We start from the raw sequence: 25128 nt of genomic DNA, 5'->3' as shown, positions 1-25128 counted from the left end.
CTGGTATGTATCGGCACACCAGTGGTGCGGGCTGGTATATATCTGCATGCCAGTGGGCTGGTATGTATCGGCATGCCAGTGGTGCCGGCTGGTATGTATCGGCACGCCAGTGGTGCGGTCTGATATGTATCGGCACACCAGTGGTGCGGGCTGGTATGTATTGGCATGCTAGTGGTGCGGGCTGGTATGTATTGGCATGCCAGTGGTGCGGGCTTGTAAGTATCTGCACGCCAGTGGTGCAGGCTGGTATGTATCGGCACGCCAGTGGTGTGGGCTGTGCGGGCTGGTATGTATCAGCATGTCAGTGGTGCGGGCTGATATGTATCGGCACAGCAGTGGTGTGGGCTGGTATGTAACAGCGCGGCAATGGTGCGGGTTGGTGCTTTGCTAGACTTTGAGGATAACTTGGAGAACTGGCATAAGAGTAATATTTGTCTTTGTTTCTTCACTTCATAACCAGATGAGTGGGCTGACCACAAGACAAAAGCAAACACTGTTTGATGCCAGGACTATACATGTGGCTATAAATGGCTGTACCACTAATTACAGAAAAATAAAATATTAAATTGTTGAAACAGAATTAAGAGAACACCATTCCAGCACAAAACCAAAGTAAAAGTCTAAAACTGCAAACCTTCAGTGGTAAATAACAGAAAACAGACATCCATTTATTGAAATGTGAGTCCCACTGGATGAGAACTGTGGACAATGAAGGACCATGATTTAACTTGTTTTACAGGGGCAGCCAGCTTGGGAACACACAGCATTAGTGAAGCCAGTTCTAATGAATGTATGCCCCTGGATCAGTGCAATAGGATTAAAAGCAGCTTATGTTGAAATGTTTACATAGATGTATAGAAGGATAGTAGACTAACAGCCTAGGGGCCTTTTAAGCCTAGCCAATCTGAATTCCCAGGTGCTACTTGTTCCCATTCATAAACAGGAAATAGTCAAATTACAGTTTTGTAGAACATCAGAATCCACTATCCAGCAGAGATATCGGGTCACCCCAGGGATAAATTTGTGGTTTCTAATCCATTTGTCCAGATTGTGTTTGAAAAGAGCCAGAGAAGTACTTTGTTGTACATGGATGGGAAGCCTGTTCCAGAGCAGTGGATGCTTGGTGAGATGTATCTTTCTCTCCAGCATGTCTTGTTCAGATTGCTGGAAAGGTTAAATCCTTAGAGCAGGTGTTTCTGATACTGTTGCTTTTGTAGATGTGGAGCAAATGCATCAGTACAGGGTCTGAGGAGGCTTTAAAGGCTAGACAGGGGTCACCCTTTAGCAGTCTGTAGGAGACTGAAATATGGAGAGTGATCTAAGGTGGTCCCCATAATTCATGTCTTGTTCTCCCTGGATTCATTTGGTAAGGAATTTATATGGGTGTTTGAGTTGAAGCATGTGCCTTTGCAGGTACATACAAAAGTGAGGATTGTACTCAATGACTGGTCTAATAAGGGTCAAATACAGAGGGACAATAGGCTCCCTGGACCTGGGTGCAGTCAGTGCCCTTACCTGGAAGTTTTTGTGTATAGCAAAACTTTAACTGTGGCGGACATGTTGTCAAAGGCCAGATCATTATCCACATAAGTCCCTAGATCTCAACTACCGTTTCTATCTTAAGAGGTATGTTGTCAATGGTGTAGTTTGCGGGGATGGATGATTTTGGCAAAGGAGATAATTATGCACTATTTTGCATGTAGTTTGATCCTGTGGTTCTTGCAACAATTGCTCATTTGTGTGAAATCCTCCTGGAGGATGTTTGTATCTTCTATGACTGCTCCAAGTTTGAAGTCTTCCACAAACCTGGTCAACCCACAGCCCATTTGTACTGGCCTGGACAGCTTACTAAATGCCAAACAGGAATGGTCCCATTACTGATCCCTGGGGAGCTCCACTTGTGATTGTCCTTTTGGTTGAGGTGAAGTCGCCTATTCTTCTCTTGTATCCTCTGTGAAAGCCAGTTGGCTGCCCACCAGGTGGCATACAGGTTTATTTGTATTTTTTTATAATGGTGGTAAATGGCACAATAATGCTGGTAAATCAGACTATGTTTACCACCCCACCACACAAACTATGGAGTTGTCACTGTTGTTGAAAACAAAGCTCAAACCATGCTATTGGGATGTAAATGCATTAGAAAGGAAGTCCATTCATGGAGTTGATGACTTATCCACAGTTGTGCAGTTATGGAGTTACTTGTATATAAGTAAAGGGAATATAGGAACACACTCTTCATATGATGGCTGCACAAAATATTAGTTTATTTCAATTGATTTATTATTGTCATAGTGTGGTTTTGCTTTATGTATTTGTCAATTTCTATGGTATGTCGACATGCAGGGTTTTCAGTGCAGTGTTTTGATTTAAATGGTTTTATTTAGTTGAAACTGCCTTCTTTATATGACTTCAAATGCATTTAATTAAAAAAAAATGTTACTTAAAAATAGGCTGGAATACTGAGCTTTGCTAGCTCCAGTGGAGTGGTATTTCAGAGGACTAATGTTAGAACAGGTCATTTAACCAGGCATTGCTTCCGGGCCACCCCTAAAAATAAGCAGTAGTGCCTAGTGGGTTTGCTTGTTAACAATAAGCAAGTCACCAATTTACAATAACAAAAGCAGGAGGTAAGTGGAGATAGCTGGGAAAACCTACAAGAAAATAAATAAATAGCTGACAGGCAAGATCTAGAATGCTGCCGTACAGTTGTATGAACCTGGAAAACAAGTCACCAGAAATTCAGTTTGGGAGTAGGGAAAGAGATTAGATATTAGAGCCATAACTATGGTGGGGTGAAGAATGTGGCTGCCCCGGGTGTAAGCTGTTGGAGGGTGTAATTGTCAGGTGTGATGGTAGGGGATGTATTGCTGATACTGATTTATGACGCTGCTCATGGCTTCATAAATGCATGTTGATATTGCATTTATGGCTCAGCTGAAATGCTGAAGCAGTTAGTATTAGGTGATTTTGTGTGTTTAAGTGATACTAACTGTATCAATTTGCTGACTACAGTTGTAAGATTAGCAAAGAGTTTTTGTACCAATTTGGCAAATGATAGCCATGGTTCTGCTATATTTAACCAAGGAAGCCGCCTTAAAACTTGAAATTAAGTTTCCAGAATGGTGACCATTTGTAGTAATGGGGAGGGTAGTGCAGTGATACCATTCGCTGGAGTAACTACAGTTATGTTGAGGTACAGAGAGGAGCGGTCAGGCAGATTGATGATTAGTGGCAACAAACATATGCTGTCTTGGCATTTGTGTTTTATAAATTCTAGCTAACTGTAAATGTGTAGAGTTCTGAATTGAATCCACAAGGTAATCTATCAGTGTGGAGGATGAAGGCTATGAGCCATTAATGAGCTGCTTCTCATAGTCCAGAGTTTGATTCCTTCAACGTCAATTTGTGTGACTTTGAGCAAGTCACTTAACCAGATTTTGCTCTGGGGCAGTTGGAGAACTGAAGTAGACTCTTTACTTGGACCATATGTCTAATAATTACCTAGAATTTTTCCTCATGTTTTCAGTTATGTACTAAACTTGGTCTTATATCATGTTCCAAAAAATAATTTTCCATTCTCTTTTTCTAGTTCCTATGAGACCCTTTTTTCATTTAGCTTTATTATGGTTTACAGCTGAAATCCTGTCCCATAACTGTAATCCTCTTTCTGTAGGTCTTTGGACATTTAAGCAGTGATAAAGTTCTGGTGTGTAATTGTTAGATCTAAATCCATTTATTAAACTAATTAATTGCCTAATAAATACCGTGACACTTCTGTCTTCTGTTTTCTGTGATTTTCAACATGAGCTTGTTTCCTTATTGATTTATTACTTCCCATTTTAGAAGCAGTGGATTTGTATGTATTCCCAGGCTGTTTCCTCCTATATAAAACAAATGTGTGTTTTAGCTGCATGCATAACTCTCAACTGTCCAGATTTCTGCATCATATTTTTGTTTTGTTCCTCATAATGATTTTCCACAAAACCACAAATTTTGGGCCTCAAGCTAAACGCCAAAAAGTGTATAGTCATCCCCTTTGGCAAAAACAAAGTGCCCACAAATTACCACATAGGTGGTAATCCATTAAGTACGGAAGAAGTAATTAGGGACCTGGGGACCCAAGTTGATAGCAATCTCTCATTTGAAAACCACGTGGCCAAAGTGGTTAGAAAAACATTTTATATAGCCCACCTAATCATGAAGGGATTCACATCTAGATCAGGGGAGGTCATCGTGCCTCTTTACTCATCCCTCTTCAGGCCCATAATTGAGTACAATGCCCTTTTTGGGATGTACCTTACCAGACACCTGCAGCAACTGGAAAGACCCCAAAAGTACCTCATCAAGAGGATCAAAGGGCTCAAACAGATGCCATATGCTGCCCGGTTAAAGAAACTCCAGCTCTACTCAGTGGCATACCACCTGCTCAGAGGTGATCTGTGCCTGACGTATAAAGCCATGTCCAACCCGGAATTAATGGACATGCTGCACCTCTGAAAATCCAAATCCCATCGAGCTACGCGCTCGAGAGACTTGAACCTCAGCACTGAAATAAATAGGACATGCTGGAGGGACAGATTCATAACTCAGAGGCTCCCTTCACTCTGGAATAAAATCCCAGTCCAGGTTAGGCAGAGTCCCTCATTGACTCTCTACAAGAGGAATCTTGATGAGTGGATGGGAGATTGTAGGTTTACCCCGGGTATCACTTCTGTGTCACTGTTAGACAGAGGCACAGTATACTAACCTCGAAAAAGGGCATAGCAAAATTAATTTAAAATGGGTGGCGAAAGCCAAACACACTCTGGCTAGGCTTATAAATGCCCTAGGGCAGATAGCCTAGTATGAACCTATGAACCTATGAAATAATGACAGACATTTGAATTTCAGACTTCACATCCTTCAGAAAATGCATGCCAATTCAAAACCAATTACTCCGGCAACTTTCTAAGTTTATAAGAGCAATATTTTAAATCTGTCCCTATTTTTGTGGCCTTTCTTCCCATTATTTTTGCCTTTGTCCAGATTTCTTGTGCTAAGAGATAGAGAGGTATTGATACATGCCATGAAGTATCCCACATTTAGAGAGAAATTTCTTAAGACATCCTGAGTGAGGTGTTCAGTGGTGGGAACATCTTTTTCTGAGAAAGTTCTCCACTTTTTAATGCTAATATTTTCTGTATTAGTCTAGGGTTACCACCTGTCCCACTTTGCGAGGGACAGTCCCTCTTTGGGCAGTTGTGTCCTGACAAAAAAATATAAAAAATGGCAAATGTCCTGAGATTGTAGGACATAATTATGTCCCATATTTTATGTAATAGTTGCATAAAATAGTTATTGCTGTATCTAAAATACCTAAATGTTACAAGAAACAGAATAAGCAACTAAACTACTACAAGAATAAGCTTTTATTTAGGCAAAAAAGTTAAGTTCTATCTTTTGTACTGACCGTGTGTATGTGTTGGCCTGTAAAATCTGATGTGTGTCCGGAAAATGTCCCACTTTGGCCATTTGAAAAGGTGGCAACCCTATATTAGTCTATTTTTACAACCAAAATCTGATGACCAGAAAAACCATGAAATGAATTATGTTTCTACCTACGGACTACAGAGAAATATTAAAAGTAACCTTTGCCCTAGGAAGATGGGAGTATATAATCCTGAAAAATTGTTACAAGGTTGGAAAAAGCACATGGGTAGAGTGGATAGAAAATCTTTAAAGCAAAAATCAGTAATAGACTAGCAAATGTTTTTACACATCTTATTAGAGACTTGTATCTGAATAAATTGATCATTGTTTCTAAGTATAACTTGAGATTCTCCATTATTAAAAATTACCATCCTGTTTCTTTGAATATCTAAATTAGACTAGTTTCTTTATTTCTGTCTGTCAGATTGCAGGAGGGTTGCCTTTTTTTTTCATTGTTTCTCTATTCCAAACAGAACTCCTTTAAAATTGGTGCTCTCAAGGGAGTCACCCTTGAACTGCTGCTGCTAGAATAGAATACTGCTAAAATGTGACCTGTGTCTGACGTGCAGGGCAACCATAATGGATTTACTGCACATCAGCAAGTCAAATGGCATCAGAAATATTCTGTCTAGGGATCTAAACTTGTTCTGCAACATAAAAGGAATGATTTGGAGGGAAAAGTACATCTCACAGAGGATATTGCCACTATGGAACACTCTTTATCCACATAAAACAAAGCTCATCCCTGTCCATTTTCAAGTGCAGCTTAGATCTATGCAAGGGGAAACGGCAATGTTGACCCAGGGCTACTCCTTGTAATACCAATGAAAAGAGGCAGTTCCTAAATGTTTTATCCCATGCATAGGCCCACTCAAATTATCAGTGGTATAATCCTAGTTATTCTCATTAGGAGTAATGTACCATTATCGACCATGGGGTGAGTAAGGCCAATCTGTAATTAAATGAGATAGGTTAAGGCCAGTTTATAACTAAATTGGATAGGCTCTTTCAAGCAGAAAAAGGGAAACTGGCTAGACTTAAAATAGCCTGAAAGAGTAGCTAACCTAGTATTTACCTATGAACCTATGAATACTGGATAACACTAGTGTCAGTGACAGTATCAGTGGAACTGTCGAAACATTGCAACAGAAGCATAGTTTGACAGCTTCTGATGTGTGTGTGTGTGTGTGTGTGTGTGTGTGTGTGTGTGTGTGTATATATATATATATATATATATATATATATATATATATATGTTTGTAAGGTGGAATTGTTGCCCTTTAACATCTGTCAGTCTCATTAAAACACTCATTAAAAAATGGGGGCTACCCCCATTACAAATTGAACAAGCAAAATAATCTTTATTGTTTTTCTTGTATAAAAATATTAAATTAGTCACATCTTTTACTGTGGAGCTGGGAAAAGTATAGTTTCAGCAGCATTACAGTCAGTACAGTACAAGAACCAGTGATTACAGGGTACTGTAGATCTTATGTAAAAGCAGTACCTGGTGTTCTGGAGCTGTAGTTAAACAAGGTCTAATATTCTGCATATTTTCTAAACTTCTTTATCAAAATGTCACTGCATTAAACACTACCTCAGGGGTTAACATAATTCAGCCAGTATCACTGTTGTGTACCCTTACTTCTAAATAATTTACCTTCAAAGTCACTGTACCTTAGGAATAGTGTCAAATCAAGCCTGTTTCCATAATTTCAGGACTTACACTTTCTTTCTTTCTTTCTTTATTTAAATAAATTAAATAAATATTTTCCATAATTTCAGGACTTACACTTTTTTCTTGAAATTGTAAATAGGTACTTGTTTATAATGGTAATTGCCTACTATATTGTAAGGGCTAACCTTGAGTTATGTGTTAATCTTCTCACCATTAACACCTCTTTTAGGGAAATGGCTGATGAATTTCTTGACCATGACTTGCACTTTTGGTATCATGAGTAATGCATGTTTTAGGGACTCAATGGGCTATTTTCTCCCAGTACTCTCCAAACAGTGTGATATGTATGCAAGCCTAGTGTTCATATTGAAGAACTCATGAAGCTATCTCCAACTATTCTGATATATGGTAAGTTCTCAGACAGCCAAAGGTGTCCTTCATGTGGTCAGTCTTGCCACTTTGTAAAAGACTGTTTTGAGTCAACTAAACAGTTTCTGAAATGTTGACTAAAAATAGCTCTTTAGATAGAGAATTACTATTGCACAAATGTAGTAGTCATATGTAATCCAGATGTATTCAGTCTTCAGATTTGTTTGTGACACATGATCACGAAGAAATTTGCATAAAAAGACTACAAGATGTCATACCTCATCACTAGAGCCAGCTATACTTAATTTGCATATATGGTGAAAATTATTTTTGTCAACTTAAAAAAACAAACAAAAACCATAGGCAATAATAATAATATTGTTAGTGACGGATAATGATGATGTTTTATTGTCAGATTTTGAATGCTATATATGATTATGAGGAGGCGAACTGGTTTCTTGGGATTACTGTTAGGGTATAGTATTTTTTTCTTCTCTGTGGTGTAAAAAGGAAAAAATGGGAAGTAAATTTAAGAAGTGTAATCTTGGAAGAAAGAAGTTATAATTGGTCACAGATGAGCTACACGTCTTTAAAACCATATGTTGTGATAAACAATCACACATATGAAACAAGACCTTCATTCATTCCACCAATAGTTCATAATCACATAATGACTAAGAATTTCAGAGCATATGTGTTGTTTTATACCTGCAAAGCATTTTGCTTGTTGAGCAATAAGACACATTATTTACCAGCATTTTTTTGTTAAAATGTTAACATTGAATGCATGTCAAACCCAATGCGGAGCAGCTGTGAAGCAAAATTAGGAACTGCTCATTAAAATGAGATCCAGCTTAACATTTTGAATAATGCAAATGTGTGTGAATTACTGACTTCTGCCTGACTGCTGATGGGTAGGATCATGCTAACTGTAAATGTACCATTCAGGACTTCATCCCTTGTATTTCTTGCAGAAGAAGTAGTGGCTTGGTAGGTAGTGGATCTGTGTAGTGAGCATAAACTAATAGTTTTGTTTTCTGACCCTGCCCTCCATGTTTTCCATTCAGGTGCGTGACTGCCAGTGCGTCTGTGACGCAGCACTTTTTACATGGAACTTCCATGAAACCAAGACCCTTTCGTGTCTGCAACTGGGACCAAAGCCTGAAGAAGGGCATCATGGGAGCTACCCTAGAAGACCTGCTGGAAAAGGTATTTAAGGCCAGAAGAGGAAATGTGGGTGTTGACTCTGCATTAAGATCACTGCTAAGAAAGTGGGGAAACTGAAGGATTTTGTACCAGCATATTGCTTCTCTAGGTAGCAGAGAACCTTTTTTTTACTTGTGTTTACCAGCTTAAACTGTTCATTTCCACTTAAGTGTATAGGTGTCTTTTTGTGGATTATTTTCCTATGATCCTTTCTGTGGGCGTTACGGTGTAAAAAAATGTAAAAAAAAAAAAATGTAAAGAAAACTGAAATCTATATGCATACATAAAGATCATTATGCATCAACTTTCCTCCAGTGTGAGGTTACTACACTAATCCCATGATTTTTCTTACAGACTGGGTAGATTTGTTATCTGTTGAGTTTGACTGTAAAACAAACATAAATTTTATATGTTTGAGACAGGTTTAAAAAATATTTACTGTAGCCTAATGCATATTTCTCAACTGATGTGATTTATAGGCTCATAGGTGCTTACTAGGGTAACGACCACAAGGGCCTTTGAAAACCTAGCCATGCATCCCACATCTCTGACAAGTTCTGATACCCTTGATAAGTGTAAGCATGGGCCTGACAGATGAGCCATTTACAGGTTTCCTGTTTCCATTAGAGACATAGGTGCCAAACCAGGGATGAATTTCCAGTTTCCCATCCAATTCTTCAAGCTGCATTTGAACTGGGTTAGGAAGTAACCCTGTTTCACATAGATGGGGAGCCTGTTCCATAGACAGGGTAGTCTCTGGGATACATACCTATCTCTCCAGCAGGTCCTAAAAATATTACATTCCTTTACAGTCATATTCTGTCTCTTATGGACTCGAACCCAGGACCTACTGCACATAAGACCATAACTTTAACCCGTGTAGCTAGTTGGATGTTAAAGAATGAAACCCTGTACCCTTGACTATAGAAAGTAACTTGTTAAGAGTTTAGAGCCCTAATCCTTTACACTAACTGCATGCATAGCTTTACTATTTTGGCACTCACATGTATCTCTGCTCATCCAAGCTTTATGATGCTCCTTATAAAGGACGACCTGTTTGAGTGCACACGTTTAGATAAATAAACTAAGCCTGTACAACAATTTACTACCACTAACTATAGTGTCTACTGTATAAATATATTATATTGTGAAAAATAAGAAAGTGCTCCTCTTTCTGACCCACTGCTATCATTTTTAAAGGTCAGTGCCGTGATTTGTAACACTTGGAAGTTAAAAGATATGACGTAATCATTGGTTTTAGCCATTGTGCCGGCAGCAGCTGTAACTGTATAAGTCTTTCAGATGTTCCTTAGCTTTCCAGGCAATTGTACTATTGGCAAATGTGTACTTTTCCTGTACTGTGATGTCTGATAGCTTCCAGCCTTTTGATAAAACACCCTTGAAATGTTGTCATCATTGTATAAATTCAAACAGTCTAGTTGTGTTATACCTTCACAGTCTAAGGTAGGACAATAGACAAAATCTGAAGACTGGTGAAAATATATTTTTACCCTTTTTTTAAATGAGTTGCAAGAAGAGCATCCATGCTCCCCACCAAGTTTGTGTTCTCCATCACAAGATGTGGGAAACATGAGAATCGGTCTTGCTTTGCATTCTGTGTGTGCCAGTCATGAAGTTTTGCCTGTAGAAAAGCAAGCCACATGGGAACCCTACTTATCCAGTTTATATTCATTCACAAAGTATCACAAACTCTGAATTCAATTTGTGTGATATGTTTTTGGGGACTTAACACATAACCCAACAGGAATCCAGTCTGACTCACAATGACTAAAATTCACCTAATGCATTGTTGCTTTTAGATCTCATTGAAACATAGACTAAGAATCTAAAAAACTATATCTTTCAAAAGCTCTGGATAAAACCTTCTGTCAAACAGAGGTTTCATGTGACAGTGTTCATACCAGCATTTGTTGACCATACCTCTGTCTGCACTGTCAACAGTCTTCATGTACCACCTACCAAACTCTGTCCAAGCAACGTATCCCATTTTCTAAAGGAGTCCAAGAAAATGTGTGGGATTCCTACCAAATTCTTTCCGTCTATCTCTCTCTCCCTCTGTCTCTCTCTCTCTCTCTACATATCAGAGCTTTGTTGTTACTAATGCATGATCTTCAGTATTAGCTGATATATATATATAAATACATACACATATCTATCTAGATGGGTCTACTTTGGCTCTTCAAAATTGCAGTTCACTGAACTGCAGTGTCTGTTTTCACAAAAGTGCATTTAATTGAAAATGCACTTTCACAAAACCTACCTCACCAAAATAAAAAAATAAAATACACAAAACACATGTATGCAGGGGGCAAGCCCCCTTGCACCCCCATGTGGGGGACTTCACCTCCTGCTACTTTATGTATACTAACTCTGAAATCACACTACAGTGGGGAAAAGAGAACACTCCCTTATCCTCACTGTACCGTATTCTGCAACAAGCTTCCTTCCCAGATACCACTACAAAACACCATACCTGCACTACCACAGGATCCCAGAACAGGCGACCTTACTTTGATGAACTGATTTTCACAAAAGTGCATTTTAAATAAATGCACTTTCATGAAAATGAAGTCAAGAAAATTGCAGTTCAGTGAACTGTAATTTCGATGGGTGAAAGTAGAATCATATATATATATTTGCAAATGACAGTCATGACATCCTTTTTTCAAATGACCAACACTATTAGTTGTACTAAGGCACTAATAGTACCTTAGCATTAATGCAGTAGTGATTCTTACAGTAAATGTATCATTCCCTGTCCATGGGAATGTGCCACGGGTAGATGCCTCCCCTTCTGGCCTTTCTTCTAGAGGTTTTAAAATCCTCCAAGCGGAGCTGAACTCCTGCCTGTACCAGGACATCAGTGTAGCATTTGGCTAAAAGGAAAAGCAGCCTGTAACATCTTTAGTTCTTTTCTGCAACCAAAAATGAATGGCTGTCTGTACTTCTGTCTGTCAGTCCCATCCAGGTAACTTACAGAGAATGAAAAAGTACTGGGAAACGCCTAAATTGTTTTTCAGTATATTTATTGCATTGTGCTTTTATTACATTGTTTTAAAGTCTAGTTTACTGTGACAGATTTTTTTTCCTGAGATAAGTGATATTTCCAAAAATGTTAGTAACAGCTCTGCCTTCCAAAGACAAATTCTACTGAAGTACTGCTGTTTATAGTGCCTGTTCAGTTTATGAGAAAATCAACATCATTTTCTTGTGAGCACTGTCTGTAGCACATTTTAATAAGTAGTGTTTTCCTCATTGCTCCTGCAACATTCGGCACAGTTTTAGAACATAAGTTGTTGCACTGAGACAAGGTGCATTTACCCATCCCATAGTCTGAGAACAATCAGCAGGCAGCCATCACCCCAAAAGATCTTTCAAGAAAGAATGCCTGCATAGAAAAATTGAGAAACCTAAAACTTAGCACTCAGGTCTGTAGCATAGAGGAATAAGATTCTATGAAGAGCTGGGCAGGGGAGGATGGGAATAAGTAGCCAGTGCCTGTTCTCACATCCTAGAGGAGTGAGAAGTGGTTTTCATTTTGTTTAGAGAGATCACTACCATGCAGGCAGAGGCATGCACAGGAGCCAAAATAGCCAGGCCTGGGGATGTCGGCTTGGGTTTCTCAAGCTGGTGAACACAGCCCACATTTGCATGTGAGTGGAAGTGGACACACACACTTTCATGCACAGGGAAGATCTAAGGTGGTGATGCTGGTTCTCATGTTAGCCACTAGGGAAGGAGTTAGGGCCCCAGTGAAAATATCCTCTTTGCCAAAATGCCATCAAGGGCACCAAGCACATACATGACTGCCTGGATAATGGTTTCTTGAGCCAGTTCTTGCTTCTGCACTGGAGATACCCAGTACAGGTGAACAAATGAGCTCATGAATGACCAGGGAGGCTCAGTGGTTAGCAGGCATATAGATAACATGTATAAAGAAAAAAACCCTCTTAAAAATTAATAATCAAACTGATGGCATGGAGGGTGAGACTCTAGTGACCTAGACTATACTGAATACACCTGATGTTCTATAATGAATGCACCTGATACAGTGAATGTCCTCTTTGTTTATAATTGGTGTAGTGTATATACTCTAAACTGTACGTGTTGTGGTTAATGTATTCACACTGGCTCAACCCTATCCCCCCAAAGTATCCCTTACTTGAGTGCCCTAATGCTCCATACTTTTCCCTTTGTTGTTTTCAGCCTTTATTAACAAACTGCCCTCTGACCTCCCTAACCATCCCATTACTCTTTGTGCTGACTGCATAGTTGTCCGATCCAGTCCTTAACATTCAGCAATTCAAGCTCTGCTTCACTCTGACCTCCCCTCCCTTAATTCCTGGCTAAACAGCCATAAGAAACTCCTAAAAGCCATCCAAAACAAAATAAATTATATTTGAAACCTCACAAAAGCTGAATAAAAATCACAGCATCCGAGATCTCAGTGATACGTCAATAGAAACAACCACATCCTTTAAACAGCTAAGTTTATGGCTGGACCAGTCATTTAACTTCCATAACCACATTGAAAATGCCTGGAAAAAGACATACTCTCTTTTTCTGGTCCTGGAAAATATCTCCCTTTCTCCCCAGTCCAGCAAGAGCTGCGATAGTCAAAAGTATTTTCAGAGTTCAACTGGAAAAAGAGCTTCCCTCTTCATAGTCACAGCCTCTTTTAAAAAAAGACAAAAAAATAAATAAATAAAATAACTCATGCTTCATTCCACAGTCCAATAAAAAAATCTGCTGACCATTTCGACCCCCCCGGAACACCATTGCACCACCCTCCCCAAAGCCTTAGGGTCTTGTCTTTTAAAATTATTTCAGCCAGGTGCCTTCTTATCACTTCCTGCCAGACTACATAATAAAATCATTCCCTTCAGCCTTTGCAACTTCTCTTAATTGATTCCCTCCATATTGTGCGCCACTATGCATAACAAAAACTGACAAAAGTGCTTAACCTACCATTAAATTGTTTTCCTTTTCATTGATGTTTTGAGTGTCTGCAGCATGTTTTTTGTCGTTAGCACTTTGCATAATGTTTTATCGTTAATCGTGAAAATATGAGTTGTTTGTTCTGAATCACAAGCATCAAGTAAAAAACTGCTATCATGCTTTCAGTGCAAAAATTTTGATGAGTTGGTTTTGTTGTTAGAGCTCTGGTCATATTTTGCTAAAAGCTAAACTTAATTGTATTTCTGATTTTAGAATACTTAATCATCAGATTTGTTAAAAGTTTAAATTTTGTCCCATTATGTAGTGTACTAAATCTGCTGTATCCCTTTGCCCCATATTTTATGTCGGGGGGGGGGGGGTCTGCCACAAGTGGTGTAAGGAGCTGCCATGACCAGGTCAGTAAAAGTCTGAAATCTGACTGTTGCATTTATGAATGAACAGCACTGTGGCTTAGTGATAAGAATTCTGCCTTGCAGCTCCAGAGCCTGGAGGTTCAGTCCTGGTTGCTGTCTGTGTGAACTAGAGTACTGCATGTTCTCCTCATGTCTTCATGGGTTTTGTCTGGAGTATCCTGCTTCCTCCCACCTTCTAACAAATGCTGGGAAATTGGCTACCCTGATTACCATATCCTCATTTGCTGACACCACAAATGTCTGGTTTCAAAATAATAAAACTTGTTGTTTAACATGCAACTTAACGAGACTCTTCAAAACAAACCCCACCCCACACTTTGAACCTGTATATGGTTGTACAATACTGGCGAAAGGAGAAAGTCCCTAAAACTGAGATCCCAGTCTTGAGCAGTCCCTTTTTTCATTCTTTCATGACTGAGAAAGTATTTTTTAATGAGCTACAACAGAAAGCATGTGGGGAGGTATTTTACATAAAATATATAGACAGATAAATAGATATATGTGTGTTGTGTGCATTTATATGAATACATTTTGTTTTACCGAAACGCAAAAGCATCAACGCTCAAGTGATCTATACCAGCATTTTGAAACTCAGTATAAAGAAAAACATGACAAAAATATAAAAAAATAATTAATAAATAAATAAATAGCAGAATGCAAAAGGAAACTATCACCAACCCCCCACCATCACACATTCCAACATAATTTGTCTGAATAGTGGTAGTGTTATGAAATGGGCTTTTTAAAAGTAAGGTGTTAAGGTTGTCAGTCATTAGTAAATGGGCAGGGATTTTCAAAGGTAAGGGATAGGGTTAGGGTTAGCTGAATGGTTAGCAGGCATTAGTAAGGTGGAGCAGGGGGAGGGATGTTTCTGAAGAAAGGTTTGCTGTTTAAGGCAGTTGCCATGAGCCCACTTTTGTCTTTATAACAAAGACTTCTGAAAATTCCATAGTAAATGTATTTGATTTCCCAGTCTGGAAAGTAGAAGCTGTGTATTTAGGGCAATTGCATATATAGAAAGAGAGGTACTAGCATTGTGTGAGGAAATTTTGGATGTACTCCAGGGTACTAGGCACAGCACCATTGTATGGGATATTGTGATGTACTTGCAGAAGCACAAGGTGTAGCAGAAACAATATGTGGGGGGGGTGTTGGGATACAAAGGGAGAAGTACCAGTAGTCTGTGGTGGATGCTGGAGTATAAAAGGAGAGTCATCTACAGTGTGCGGGGGATACTTGGCTACAAAGAGAGAGGAGTCAGCAGTGTGTGGGGAATGCTGGGACATAGTTATACTAGAGCAATGTGTAAAAGAAGCAGTATTTGGAGGGCTATTGTACATACCTGAAGCGGCATCCTGTATAGCAGCAAAACTTTGTTTAGGAATGCTGGCATGCACAAGGAGAGGCAGTGGATTCATCTTTGTATTGGGAATGCTGCACCATAGGTTCATAGGTTCATAGGTTCATACTAGGCTATCTGCCCGAGGGCATTTATAAGCCTAGCCCATCGCTGTGGCTTTATACGCCACCCCCTATGAACTACTACTATATATTATTTTTGCCTGCCTCTGTCGCAGTGACACTGAGAGGTAATTTGGGGGTATATATGCGATCTCCCCATCCATTGGTCAAGATTCTTGAACAAGGCCCAGCGAGTGCTCTGCCTCACATGTACAGGGAGTCTTTGGTGATGAAATCTATCCCTCCAGTCACCCCTTAATAGCCGTGTCGAGGTTCAAGTCTCCGCCCTTGTGGCTCTGATGGATCTAGATTTTTGAGGTGAAGGGTCACCTCTGACTGAATAGAGCTGGAGTTCTTTCAGTGAGACCTTTATCCTTTTGGTGAGGAACTTGGCATTGTACTCAATCATTGGTCTGATGAGTGATGAGTATTGATCTAGATGAGAATCCTTCATGATAAGGTGGGCAATGTAGAAGGACTTCCTAACTACTTTAGCTACATGGGTGTCGAATGACAGACTACTATCAACCTGGGTCCCCAGGTCCCTGATAACTTCTTCTGTGCTCAGTGGATTGCCACCTATTTGGTAGCTAGGGTAACCTTGTTTTTCCAAGGGTATGACTATGCATTTTTGGCATTTAACTTAGGCCGTGGCTCTGGCACCAGTTATCCATTTCTGTGAGACCCTTCTGAAGGATATCTGTGTCAGATGTTTTTCTACTATGGCGCCCAGTTTGCAGTCATCTGCAAACTTTGTCAGCCATAACCCTCCTGTGTTTGCTTGTACTTGAGAAAAGTATGCCAAAACAAGAGGGGCCCAGGACTGAGCCCTGTGGGACACCAGACAGGCTTTGAGTCTGACATGGCGCCAGCAACTCTGACCCTGTGGGTTCTGTCACTCAGCCAGTTTGCAACCCATCTTGTGATGTAAGTTAACATTTAAGCTGATGAGTTTTTCAATGATACCCGTGTGGGTATTGTTGTCGAAGGCCTTAGCCAGATCGAGGTAGGCTGTATGGACTGCCTTTCCTCATCAATGGCTTTGGTGACTGTTTAAAAGTCAACCAAGTTTAAAAGGCATGATTATGTCTTTATTTATGAGGTCCATTATGATCCTCAGGGTCTGTGGAGGCACCGCCTTTGTGAAGTGGGACCACAGTTGCAGTCGCCACTCCCCTGGGTACGTATCCAGAGATAAGATTTAATTCCTCATTGAGAGTTCGCACACAGCCGGGGGGGACACCATCGGGTCCCATGGATGCTGTGTTTTGCTGAGAGAGCAGTTCTCACTTGGGCGTTGGAGATGTTTGGGGATCTTTTTGGGGGGGGGGAGAAGTTTGCACTGAGAGTCTTTAGCTATTTTTCTCTCTAAATTTGCTTTGGATGATTTAGACTGACGCTGCCTTTGGTACAAAGAGTCTTTGTTTATTGTTTTCCAGCCAGCTGGGGGGGGCCTGAGGACCACACTAGTCTTTAGAAGGTGATCTGATCTCACCAGTGAGGGTACTTTTCGGTGTTGAACATTGTGCTCTTTTGGGGCCGAACGCATGATATGAGGTAAAACCTGATAGCTAGGGTGGAGCCTTGCCAGTGCCTCAGGAGCCTTGAACCAGGTTTCATTGAGCAGCATTACCCTTAGTTTTTTTCCTTTTTGTGTTCTAGGGCCAATATCCTGAATCCAGGGTGACAGGTGCAAGCCATCCCTTTCATGGCAGCTGGCTTGTCCAGCATGTCATCCCAGGCAGTCCAGGAGAGTGCGTCCTCAGGTCGTTACACCAGGCGTGGACAATTGAGTGCTTGTGTTATGTGCGGATTCCTCCTTACTCAGTCTGGTGGCGGGACGGTACTATGTGAGACTGGGTCTATAGTGTGCAGTTTGGCGATATAGTTGCATCTCTCGCATGTATTTGTGTTTTGTGGGAGGAGGATTCGGGGCGTGGGTGACCGAGAAATGGGGGTTGCCTTTTGGGGTACTATCTATGACAAGAGTTATAGGATATGCTGATTTGAAGTGGACTTTAGGTAGCCCGAATAGTTTCAGTGGCAGCTGCTTAAAAAAGCTCTAAAATCCGCTTAACGCGTTTTTATACCAATAAACTACTAGTTACTGGCTGAAACCTCACAAAACTGGACAAAAGCCCAGGAATCAGCAACTCTGAAACTGGACTAAACTAGTAAAGCAGGAAAAACAAGAGATATTTTTCTTTTAAAACAGGCAGAAACAGGTACAGCAAACACTTATAAATGCTATGAATCAGCTACGTTAAATGCAGTAAAACAGCTTCAATGTAACAGAAAAATACAGTTGCTAGGTATTCAGATGTGGAAAGCAACAAAAATATACTTAGTATCAAGAAAAGTACTTATTCAGCTCTCTGCAGCCTGGATTACTCTGCTGGCCCACGTGGAGTCTGTGCTGAGTAGGTACAAGCTGAAAGTTTTATACCGGGGCTGCCAATAAACTACTAGTTACAGCTCAATGCTTCCCACTCCCACTGGTATTCCCCAAATAAGGCAAGGAAACAGTACACAGGAACTACAACCAAAGCCCAGGAATCAGCAACTCTGAAACTGGACTAAACTAGTAAAGCAGGAAAAACAAGAGATATTTTTTTAAAACAGGCAGAAACAGGTACAGCAAACACTTATAAATGCTATGAATCAGCTACTACAGCTTACACAGAAGAATTTGCTACAAATACAGTCAAATAGTAACAAACAAGTGCAATATTAAGTTAAATGCAGTAAAAACAGCTTCAATGTAACAGAAAGGCAGGCGAAATACAGTTGCTAGGTATTCAGATGTGGAAAGCAATAAAAAATATACTTAGTATCATAATAGTGAAGTTGCTGTGAGGGCTACAATTCTGATTTGTTGATGTACTTTGTAAAGGTGACGCACATTAAAACACATTTATTACTGATTAACTGACTTTTCTGTGGACCTTCAGTTGCATTCTCCTGAAATTTGTAAGTTGTCTTGACTTGTCTGAACCCACTACCTCATTCTTTCCTCTCTCCTTAGGTTCAAGACTCCCTTCTAGTTACATCTCCTATAACTCTGGTTCTTGCTGAAGATGGCACAGTTGTGGATACAGAGGATTTCTTTCAGACACTGGATGAAAACACGGTTTTCATGGTGCTGGAGAAGGGTCAGAAATGGAAACCCCCAAGGGTGAGTTACATCAACTGTCACTGATACACAGCATATTCCACTAGAAGCACATTGTGTTTCCTCTGCTTAGAGTATTATCGGCTGCAGAATTTCTAGGTCTGTTCTTCTATTATTGCTTTACAGTAAAATGAACGAGTGACTATGATCAGAATTACAGACTCAGAATCAGAATATATTAAAAAGGTTTTGCCTTCTCTTTCTCTGCCCTCTGCCAAAGAGTAACAGTGTATTTGAACAATCACATCATTAGTTTGCCAATTGCACCAGTGTTTTGCCAGTTAATGCTTAACTACAGAATCATTCCAGAGATACTTGTTTATGTTCTATTATGGTTCAACCTGCACCATAAGGTGCTGCTGGAATGTAATTTATGGAATGGAATATACAGTGCTTTGGTAACTTGAGGCAGACTTGCATCATGTCAGCCCGTAGGGCCAAAATCTGATGTAGTGTGTATTATCGGTCTGCAGGTTTATATATGCCTGAGGGCCCTGTTTCCATTTTTTCAGTTTGCATAACCAGAATCTGGTATGTATTCAATATCTTGGTGTTGATTTATAGGTGTCTGGCACCTAGCGGTTCCGTCCTGCCATCTGGTAGATTATCCCCACCACCACTACCATGCTTCAGTGTGATATCTTTATGTACATTGTCACCTGTAAATTTTCATATATGCACTTGCCAGATCTTTCTGCTCTACCTAGGGACACAAGTGTCTAGGAGTCGGTGTATTCTAAAGTACCAGCATAGCAAGAGGTTCTCCAGTTCAATTCTGTGGTGCCTTCTGTATGGAGGCTGCTTGTTCTGTGTGTTCACATGGGTTTTCCCTAGCTGCACTGGTTTTACTACCACATTTCAGAGCTAAGCAGTAGATGAACTAGATAAAGTTGTTCATGGGTGTGTGTGTGTTGTCCAGGCTCAGGGCTAACAACCTTGTCCTATAAAAAGGACAGAGTTTGTTATGGAAACAGCAACAGGACTATTGTCCTTGTTGTTTCCCCTACCAGCCGATTACATAGTTTGCAGAAGAAAGAGGGACAACACAGGAAATAAACATATACCCAGCTGAAGCATACTATCTTTGTGAAGTCAAATTAGAAACTCTGCTTGTGACTATCGCATATGTTTCCATTAAAGATACTGGTTGTTTGCAAAACATTTTTGGTCATTGTAGCTGGTGACTGTTCTTTCTGGGCTTTTAAGTGCATCTGGTCAGGGTGGTGGTTGGTGCCAGTGTAACTGTATTTTCTTCACTTAAAGTCCTCATTATTGGGCCCACAGTTGTATTAAACAAGCATGCTGGGATAGGATAAATGTATGTGTGGTAGGAGTTATGACTTAATAAAATGCATTCATTAAACATTCTCCTGAGCATAGTAGATAAGTGTGACCCAAATGAAAGGAATGGGAGTACAGCCAATGAGTATGCGACAACAGAGAACTGAGCATCAAATGGAAGTGCTTTTCATCCTAAGACTCAAAGTGCAAGTACATAAGGTCAGACTACTTATTATACTGTCATGGTTGTTGCAGGATTAGCAGAACCACAGAAATGGGTGCAGAAACCTGAAGACTTTTAGTAGCTTGAAACTTTGCTGTGACTTCTGTCTTGTCTGCTGACATTTAATTAAATACTGACACTTTTGCTGTGACCTATACCAAGATCCCTGAAACAATGCTTTGACTGTGCCACTGTCTAGGATTTTATATAGTAGTGCCATTTCTGGGTGTGGTACCAGGGTTTGCATAGTGTCATTTGGGTACTGGCAGTTTTGTGCCAAGTACCGGGGTTTGGATAGTACTGTTTCTGAGCCAGGTTTCAGAGTTTAGGTAATCACATTTCTGTGTCAAGGACAGGGATTTGTGTAGTGCCCTTTTTTCGCTAGGTACCAGGGCTTCGGTAGTCCCATTTCTGGGCCAGGTACCATTGGATCATAGGAGATTTACTAGGCTAGCAACCTGGAGGTCATTTTACACCTAGCCATTTCATCCCAAATGTTATACCATGAAAATGCTAGTCAGTATCCAAGATTGCATTTAGCAATGAATGCCAATGTCTAGGAGGGTTGTGGGCACTATCCCTGGTAAGAATTTATGGTAACCATCCACTTGTCTAGGTTCCTCTTGAGCAGTGTCATAGTGGTGCTCTGTTTCACATGAATTGGTAGCCTGTTCCAAAGACATGGCAGTGACTGGGAGATGAATCTGTCTATCCAGCATATCATATTAAAGTCACAGGCCATATTTAGTTCCCTGAAATGGGTAGCCCTAGTCCTGTTTGATTTACTGATATGCAGCAAGTTCATTAGGTTGGGTCTTGGATTGCTGTGTAGGCCAGGCATAAGTCTCCCTAAGAAGTCTATACGACATGGAGTATAGTGACATCTGTTTGAGGCATATGTTGGAGCCCCTTGATCTTCTTTATTAGAAACCTTTGAGGTGTCTCCAGTTACTGCAGGTGCTTTGCATGGGGCATTACACTCAATTATGGGCTGGATTAATGCCAAGTATAGAGGAGTTATAACCTCTTTGGTTCTCGAGGTGATGCCTTTACTAATCAAGTGTGCTACATAGAAAGCCTTCCTTACTATAGTAGATACATGGTAGTCGAAGTTAAGGTTGCAGTCAACTTGTGATCCCAGGTCCCTTACCACTTTGTGGGTACTTAGGGTATTGTTATTGATTTGATAGTGTGAAGAGACATTGTTTGTGCTGAAAGGAATGATGATGCATTTCTTTGCATTCAGTTTGAGACCGTGACTAATAGAGCAGTTGTTGGTCTGTGCGAGACCCTCCTGGAGTATACTGACATAATTTGGGGATTCAATGATTACATCTAGTTTGCAGTCAGCAAACATGATCAGCCACAACCCCTTACTTTTGACCTGAACATCTAAGAAGTATATACCAAACAGTGGTGGCCCCAGCACTAACTCCTGTGTTACCCAACTGGTAATAGGTCTGCTGCTTGATGTGGAGTCACCCACTTTGCTAGTGTGTGTCTGGTTTGTGAGCCAGTTGGCAACCCATCTTACCATGAAGGGGTTTACATTCAGTTTGCTAAGTTTATTGGTAATGCCTGAATGTGGGATTGTGTTGAAAGCCTTTGCCAAGTCGAGGTATGCTGCATGCACAGATATGCCCTGGTCACATTTTCAAAGAAGTCCATCAGATTTAACAGGCAGGATCTGCCCTTGATGAAGCCAAATTGGGTAGGATCCAAGGTTTGGAGGTGGTCCATAATGATGCATTCCATGACCTTACAGATGAGGCTGATCATCTAGCAATATGGCTAGAGATAAAGGAAAGGAAAACAAGGAATATATATAAAAATAGGCAAAGAAATAAAAAGGATAAATGGGAAAGCATGGAATGAAGAAGGAAAGAGATTAGCGATACAGTTATGGAAAGGTCGTTACTATGAGAACATTTTATAAAATTGGTCTGAATGATGGATGATGCTTAAGAAAAAGTATAAAAAAACTTTTTTTTTTTTTTTTTTTTTTTTTACAGTGGTAATACAATGTGAGGAAAGTAGAGAAAGAAAAATATAAATATGCATTGGAAGATTTAGAACATAATGATAGAAAGTACCGTGACAAAGACAAATAATTACATGAAAGAAATCAAGAAAAATACAATAATTGTTATATAAGCAAAGATATATTTTATAGGCAAAAAGAGAAGACACATTTAATTACTTAAGCAGATTAGTAAAAAAAGATGGAAGTGTAATGAGAGAAATAAAAAATGTAAAAGGAGAAATAGAAACAGCTCCAGGAAAGAATACGGATAATGTAGTGCAATATGCACAAGAAATATTTAAAGAAAAAAAGGTATTGAAAAAAAGATGGAAAGTAAAAAACAACAACAACAAAAAAGTAACCGAAAACAATAGAGTTGGGAAAGGAGATTTCTTTAAATGAGCTAGATAAAGTATTAGGACAAGTAAATATAGATTCAGCAGCAGGACCAGATAGACTAGGGTATGAAATGTATAAGAATTTAAGGGGTTTGCAAGAAATATTTATTTAAAGATTTTGAATGAATGGTTAAATGAAGGTTTTATGTTTAATTATGTAGTAGAATACTTAAATTCATATGGAAGGAGAAGGATAGAAGACAATTAAAATGTGGAATTCGATAGTATTGAGTAATGATGATTATAAGATCTTTATGAAAATAATACAAAAGAAATTTGAAACTAAAATGGAAAATATTATGAAAGCCTATATAGTATAAGGGGGAAGGGTTGTCAAGAATTATTAATGATAAATTGCGGATTGTATTATGAATAGGAAATAAGAAGCAAAAATTATGATAGGAAACCTTAATGAGGCATTTGATACAATTGATGACATTTTATGGATATAATGAAAGAATATAAGTGAGAAAGTTAGGAAACTGTGTGTCAGCATATAGTAATAATAAAGTAAAAATACATGTAAATGACTAGTTAAGCCAAGAGGTGTATATGAAGAGTGGTGTAAGACAGGGATGCCCAAAGAGTTGTGTACTCTTTGCATTAGTTTTGAATATGATAGTATGTGGAATAAATTACAAAATGAAGGAGGTGGGTTATATCACCTGTAGGGTTAAGAATTCAAATTCTTTTAACATATGCAGATATTATTATCATAATTGCTTCTTTTATCCAAATTGTTTTTTACAATGATTTACACAAGTGAGTGCCTAGAGCTGACAGGGATGGCTTTAAGTAAAGATTAAAGTAAAGGTTTAGGTGATGTAATAAAGATAGGTGGTGTATATTCTACGATAAGTGAAATTTCTGTGTTTGGTATAACATTCGGGAATAAAGATGCAAGTAGAATTCAATGGAAAAAAAAATAGAAGAAATTAAATGAACCTGTCTTTTCCGGAGAACATGTATATTATCATTCAGAATCAAGGCTTACTTGATAAATTCAGTACTGATGGGAAAATAGAATACTTAGCAGGTGTATTTATGTATTTGAACAGGAATTATTACATATATTTTTATTAATATGGGGTTCTACATTAAGCCCACTAAAAATAGTAGTTCTGTATGTATATAAAGAGGAAGGGGGTAGGGTTAATTAACCCCGTGATATATGCTGCTTCATTAAATTTGTACAAAGTGTTAAAGTGGATAAATGAAAAAGATAAAGAGATTAGTAGTAAGATTATATAAATATACATTTTGGGGTATGGTAAAAAAGAGAAAAAAATATAAAAGAAAAATAAAATGTTACCAAGAAAAAATATTTTTGTGGAAAATAGTATAGAAAAAGAAAAGTATGGTATAAGAATGTAATGATAAACATTACTATATAAAACCATATGAAAATTGAACAGAGGAAAGTTAAAACTATAAAAAATAAGCAAATGGTGTAATCAGAAAGTAGAATGTCAAGATTTTTTTTTGTGGAGACTGGTAAAAGGCAATATGCCATATTAAAAGAAAAGTGATAGAATATGTTTACATTGTCAGGAAGGAAAAAAGCTATGGAACACATGTTTTTGAAATGTAAAAGAGTAAAAAAATATGGGGGAGCTATTTAAAGAATTTTTTTTTCAAAGATCTAACATAATTGGATAAAATTAAATATGGGTATGATTAAATACAGATATTGTAAGAACAGAAGTAAACAATATGCTAGAATAGATAAAAAGTTATTTTTATGTCCTATGGTTTCCTTGGAATGAAAAAATGTTTAATGGTAAGTGGATTTTAGCAACAGTGTTAAGTAAAGTCAGATGGGGGTTATGGAAAAAGAGTGGAGGTCTAACAGGGACAACAATTTGGATGATTGTAAAGGAAATTTTGAATATGTATAAATAGATTTGTATAACTATAGTTGTGCATTTGTAAATATATAAAAATGTAAATAAGAGTTCTTTTTGTATATAAGTAAAGGACCCCTACTCTTTTTGTTAGGTGCGTTGGGATCTTTTACATCCCCCTAAGCTACCACATCTCAAGCAGATGGGAACTTGGTTTAATGTCTAGTGCTGCTTTGGCTTGGACATGTTTCCTCATTTAGCTGAGACAGATATCAAGCTGTTGTTGCTAAGATAGAGAGTAGGGGTTTTCTACTACCACTGCTGCTGGGGTAACTTGAAGTGTTTTTGTACTGCCATTTTTTCTATGGATTTGCAACTACTGCAGCATTTTGTAGTATGGCTTTTGCCATTTTTCAATGTGCAGATACCTTGATGTAAGCTGAGGAGTTACTCAGAAACACAACTTTTGGTGTACTTTGTCTTTAGATTCATAGCTCTATCTTAAGTTAAGAACCGGGGACAAATGTACAAGACATGAGAGACTAAGACCCACAGGAAGGGTCAGTTTTAAAATATTACTGTTATTCACTTGAGAAATTGATGCAATGATT

General features: G+C 39.0%; 1 protein-coding gene across 2 annotated transcripts in view; it reads left to right on the top strand.

Moving 5' to 3' along the window:
- The window catches only part of LOC122806872 (cell death activator CIDE-3-like), a 161871-nt gene that overhangs the window by 110844 nt on the left and 25899 nt on the right, over positions 1 to 25128 (top strand). For both annotated transcript variants that reach the window (XM_044077643.1, XM_044077642.1), the window contains exons 3-4: positions 8584 to 8725; positions 18602 to 18751. In XM_044077643.1, coding sequence (XP_043933578.1) covers positions 8584 to 8725; positions 18602 to 18751 — 292 coding nt within the window. The remainder of the gene's footprint in view (positions 1 to 8583; positions 8726 to 18601; positions 18752 to 25128) is intronic.

This window comes from Protopterus annectens, chromosome 7.part0 (assembly GCF_019279795.1).
Source record: "Protopterus annectens isolate FY-2018-M chromosome 7.part0, PAN1.0, whole genome shotgun sequence".
In the NCBI taxonomy this organism is placed as follows: domain Eukaryota; kingdom Metazoa; phylum Chordata; order Ceratodontiformes; family Protopteridae; genus Protopterus; species Protopterus annectens.
This window is presented reverse-complemented; position numbering and strand designations above follow the sequence as displayed.